The sequence below is a fragment of the Uloborus diversus genome, chromosome 8 (genome assembly GCF_026930045.1).
Source record: "Uloborus diversus isolate 005 chromosome 8, Udiv.v.3.1, whole genome shotgun sequence".
Classification (NCBI taxonomy): Eukaryota; Metazoa; Arthropoda; class Arachnida; order Araneae; family Uloboridae; genus Uloborus; species Uloborus diversus.
In genome coordinates, this window is record NC_072738.1 from 23,533,765 (window position 1) to 23,538,457 (window position 4,693).

The 4,693-nt window shown below is 35.2% G+C and overlaps 1 protein-coding gene across 1 annotated transcript; it reads right to left on the reverse strand.

Moving 5' to 3' along the window:
• Positions 1-1,589: 1,589 nt before the first annotated feature.
• LOC129227294 (protein BTG2-like) lies at positions 1,590-3,965 on the reverse strand. The gene has a single exon (XM_054861832.1). The coding sequence runs from the start codon at positions 3,597-3,599 to the stop codon at positions 3,069-3,071; it is 531 nt and encodes a 176-aa protein (XP_054717807.1). The 5' UTR covers positions 3,600-3,965; the 3' UTR covers positions 1,590-3,068.
• Between the last annotated feature and the right edge of the window lie 728 nt (positions 3,966-4,693).

Below are 4,693 nucleotides of genomic sequence, written 5' to 3' on the forward strand. Positions count from 1 at the left end.
ATGTTTAATAAAATAATACCTCAAACTTTAAAAAGTTATTGAATTAAAAAATATATACAAGATGAAACTTAAAAGATAACCTCAACAGACTGATACGTTATTAGAATATTTTTTTAACGACTTGCTGTCTTTATTACTTTAGTGAATAACAAACATCAATGGCCAATTACGAGGCTCCCCAATTAAGAATATTGAAAAAGGAGTAAATATAACTGAAAAAAAATGCTGATTATAAGTTAGTACTCTACTCTTTTTCCACATTACATTTTTGCTGTTGGCCGCAATATAAAACTACGGAGAAGTATATAGCTTTTTTTTTTCCCCCCGAGAAAATTTTAAAGAAATGATTTGTATCCTCAGATGGTTTTAATTTTTTAAGTCTGAGCCATAATATGAGCATCTACCAGAAAAGAAGAGAATTTTTAGCAACTTTGCTAAATTTTATTTATGCAATAAATAGCTATGTTTTGTCGAAATTAAAAGCTTTAGTAATTACCAACCAATTTTTATAGGTCCAATATTTCAAACAATTATTTAATTTTTCTATAGCTTGGAATTTTGCAAATAAAAAATTTGCATTAATTATTAAAAAGATTAATCAAAAATTAATTCTCGAACTTCAGTGAACTATTTTGCCTATTAAATCCTCAGTCGTCAAGCATATCTTTCCTTTAACTAATAAATAAAATTAAGTTTCAGCTAAATTTTGCATTTTGAAATTAACTTAACATTTATTTTAAAATATTTTTTGATGTCAATTTAAAGTTCCGAAGAGGGCCTGATTAACGATACAGTTTTACTAATCGAAACCTGAAAGACGCAAACCTAGAGGTTATAAAATCTTTACTCATTTAGCAAGGGTGCCCACCTAGGGGGATCATGGCAGACTGTACCATTGAAATTTTTTAGAGGGGGGGGGGGTGTTTTGAGGGATATTTTCTTCTTTTTTTTTGGGGGGGGGGCTCTTTGCAATAGAGGGGTGCACCCTTGTTCTTGGGGGGAGAACTCATGCATTTATTAAAAAAAATTAGCTGTTTTAATCACAAATTCTTTTTTTTTTAAATACAATTTTCAAAGAGAAATGTCAGCTGGTTGAAAGTAATTCAAAAGTGCCACACGTACAGTCAGAAAGATGTCTCAATATTTCTTTTATCCACTCATCAAGCCAGATTTGCCTATTTTATAAATCATAATTATACTCGATTTTGAATCCATTTAACTTTAGCTATTGCTACAGTTTACGAAAATTGAATTGTCAGGTATTTGCTATGTTTGCTGGTGAGGATCTGGGTCTAGAGGACCATCACTGGTTAATCGGGCCCTTACTTTTTTGTCAGTTTTCAAGAATAAGATTTTTTGAAGTACAACAATCAAAATGTGTAGAATAATTAAAAATTTCTTACCTGAACTATATTTCAGAACCTAAAACCTGAAAGGACGAGAAAACTGAAAAACAAACACTTAATTTTGCATGAATGAGGTATTTCGAAGAATTAAAGAATTGCAAATATATTTCTGCCTGAATTTAGCCCAATAGCAAAAGTCCATTTAAATCTACAGAACTCCAAGAACGAAAACAGGAGTCAAAATAATGCTGCATGTACTTTTTATTAAGTCACTGTACAAAATCTCTATATAACATCACTGTACAGACATAAAATAACTTTTTACAAATATTTGTACAGGATGACTTGTACAGATGACAGCCAGCTTAATGGAAACCCAGAAAGAAAAAAAGAACCCTACAGTAGTTGTTAATGGCAAATGATAGAGAAACAGAAATTGTGACTAATTAACAAAATGGGAAAAATGCATTTTTTTTTTTTTTTTTTTTACTATTATAGCAATTTTTTTAAATTGGAATTTTGGTTCATATTCACAGAAATAAAACAGCAGATCACAAAAGAAATGAAGATGAACCAAAATTCATTTTGACGAAGCATTCACTGTAACCACAGCTTTGTAAATTTCTCATTAACAAATGACATCATAGAAATGCTATCCCTTAGATTTTTTTTATACACACATATACATATATATATTTAAAATTGTACTGTAAATACTCAACAATTAAATATTTTACAATGCCTTTAAAAATAGGACTTTGTCTTTTTTTTTTTACTCTAAGGGATATAGTAAGTGGCACAACGATTGTCATTTAAGAATGAGAGGATATACAAACCTAGGTTTGTATATTAGGCGAATGCAGGTTTAGGAAAGCATTTGCTGTGCCATTAAGATTATTATAAAAAATCTATACATATAAGCAGTTTTCATACAAAATCTCTCAGAAAATTAAAAGTGTTATTTAAAATTTAACTATTAAAAGCTTAACCAGTAAACTTAAGTTTTTTTTTTTTTTAACATGCTAACAATAATCAACAGAACACATAGCTCAAGTCACATAATTTAGAACAATAGGAAATTTTGAGGCAGTAAGTGTTAGAGAGGATTTTGGAAAAATGATAGAAGATGAGAAAGTAGTGAAGTAGAACAAGGCAGAACACAAGTATAGGAAAATGGTTAAAATGGCCTGTCATAACTTTCTAAGCTCAATACATGTACAAAAGAGCTTGAAATAGGTGGGCATTTTGTGATCACAGTGGCATATAATGTTCGTTTCACGCCATTCTCACTACTGTAGTTTCGGATAAAAGTCCAAGTTAAAAAAAAAAAACTCGGACGGAGGAAAAAAAAAAGTTCAATCCAGGTTGACATCAGGTTGGCGGTCATGATGCTGGGCAACTTAATACACGGAAAGCCAACGGTAGTTGGAATTTCATTGCCGATGGACCCGTAAAAAAATTCCCCACGAGAAAAATATCATTGCAATACATAAAATGATTCTACTTACAATGATTGCTTCCGTACTAAATTTTGTTTTAAAAAAAGGCATATATAATACATGATAACGATTACCTTTTTTTAAATATTCCAAAAGAAAAAAAAAAGATCACAATGCTAACAGCGTCTGTGAGACGCACGATATTTTGGCTGGAGAATTGGACATCAAAGTTTCCTGGCGTAAAAATGGAATTCCCGGAAAAAAGCCCTTAGCGGAAATCCTTCTAGCTGGAAACATACGTGGCGAACTGCTCCATACCTCTATTCCTGGAATCGGACACAAAATTATCCCAATGGTGGTTATCACGGGCGCTCTCTTTGCAGCCCATGTACCTGTGGTCGGGGTACTGGGCGGGTTGGTGGTACTGGTGGTACCTACTCACATCGGGGGAGAACTGATTCTTGGCGCCGTCGTAGAGGACGCAAATGCTGCCGTTCTCGCCGATGCGGTAAGACACCTCCTGGGGGTCTATCCACATCGTAAGCTCGTTCGGTAGAAGCTTACGGAGATCTGCCTCGTTAAATCCACACACATCGCCAGCTTTCGCTATCAGGGGATCCATTTTGTGGTTAATCCTCAGGCAACGGTACCCAGAGCCCTTGCACGGCTTCTCGGGGAACCAGTGGTGTTGGTAATGGTGCCTCAGCAAGTCCTCGAGGGTTTTGCGGAACTTTTCGACACGGGCAATCTTGACGTGGCGGTTCTCTAACCTCAGCAGGTTAGCCAGAAACGTCGACGCACTCTCGATCTCCATCGCTGTTCGATTTTTGAGAATGTTCGAATCACAATTCTAACTCCAGGTTGACTCGATCCACTGAAACACGCACGCAGAGTAGCAGCTGCTGCTCGCTTGACTAGCCGAGGTTTATCAAATATGGCGTCGTCCAACTTTTGTGGCACGGTTACCGATGACTACAGAGTTGGGTTGGTTTTCTTTGGATAATTGAGATACGGAAGAAGACAGATATGTGCAAGATGTAACGTAAAGAAATGTTATCACAGGGTAGGTAGTAGTTCACACACCATCCGGATGTTAAACCTTTTTCAGCTAGGGACCCGACGCCCCGCTCACCATACAGACCTTCTCTTCTTTCCAAGCGTTCAGCAGACACTAACTTTATATTCCTATTTCGCCTGGAGTTCTGCCGTCGTCAACAGGAGCATGACGTCACGGAGCAGCCAATGGGAAGCCGCCTCGGTGGCGAGCCGCTCTCTGATTGGCGCAGGGGGGGAGGAGAACACTTGTGGGGTGACGATTGTAAGCTGTGTATTGAGATCTGTGTTGATCAGCTGTGTTAGTTGAGAGGTTTGTTTGGGCAACTTGGGGCTTTAAAAGCAAAAACTGGTTTCGTGGAGAGTTCATGTAGGAAGTACAATTAAAAGGACTCTCAAGGGAATTATTGTAATATTGTTTTTTTTTTCTTTGAAGCATAAAAAAAAAAAATCGCAAATTTTCATGCCTCTTCGAAATAATAAATCAATATTTTTTTAAACACGCGAGAATAAAACTATTTTTAAAGGTTTTATTATAGTGTTTAAAAATTCATTCAGAGAAAGTTCATGAGAAACATTTATTAACAGGTATTTCTTTTATTTCGGAATATAAAATTTCAACTAACATTATAAAATCCTTTGAAATAATTTGAACATGTTAGTATTTATTCGTACGTTAAATGTATAAGTATTTCGTTCTTAGCTTAAATAACACTCAGTTTAAAATATTAGCATTTAAATATGCATCTAAATTAATTAAGGTCTGGTTAATAAGGACTATTAATGCAAAGCACATGTGATCGTACGATCGGGGACCCTTGAATTTGGAAGGGGGTACCGATTATAACACCGAAT

Bases quoted from the DNA above. Each gene is read 5' to 3' on its own strand.
- LOC129227294 (XM_054861832.1), bottom strand. From the start codon at position 3,599: ATGGAGATCGAGAGTGCGTCGACGTTTCTGGCTAACCTGCTGAGGTTA.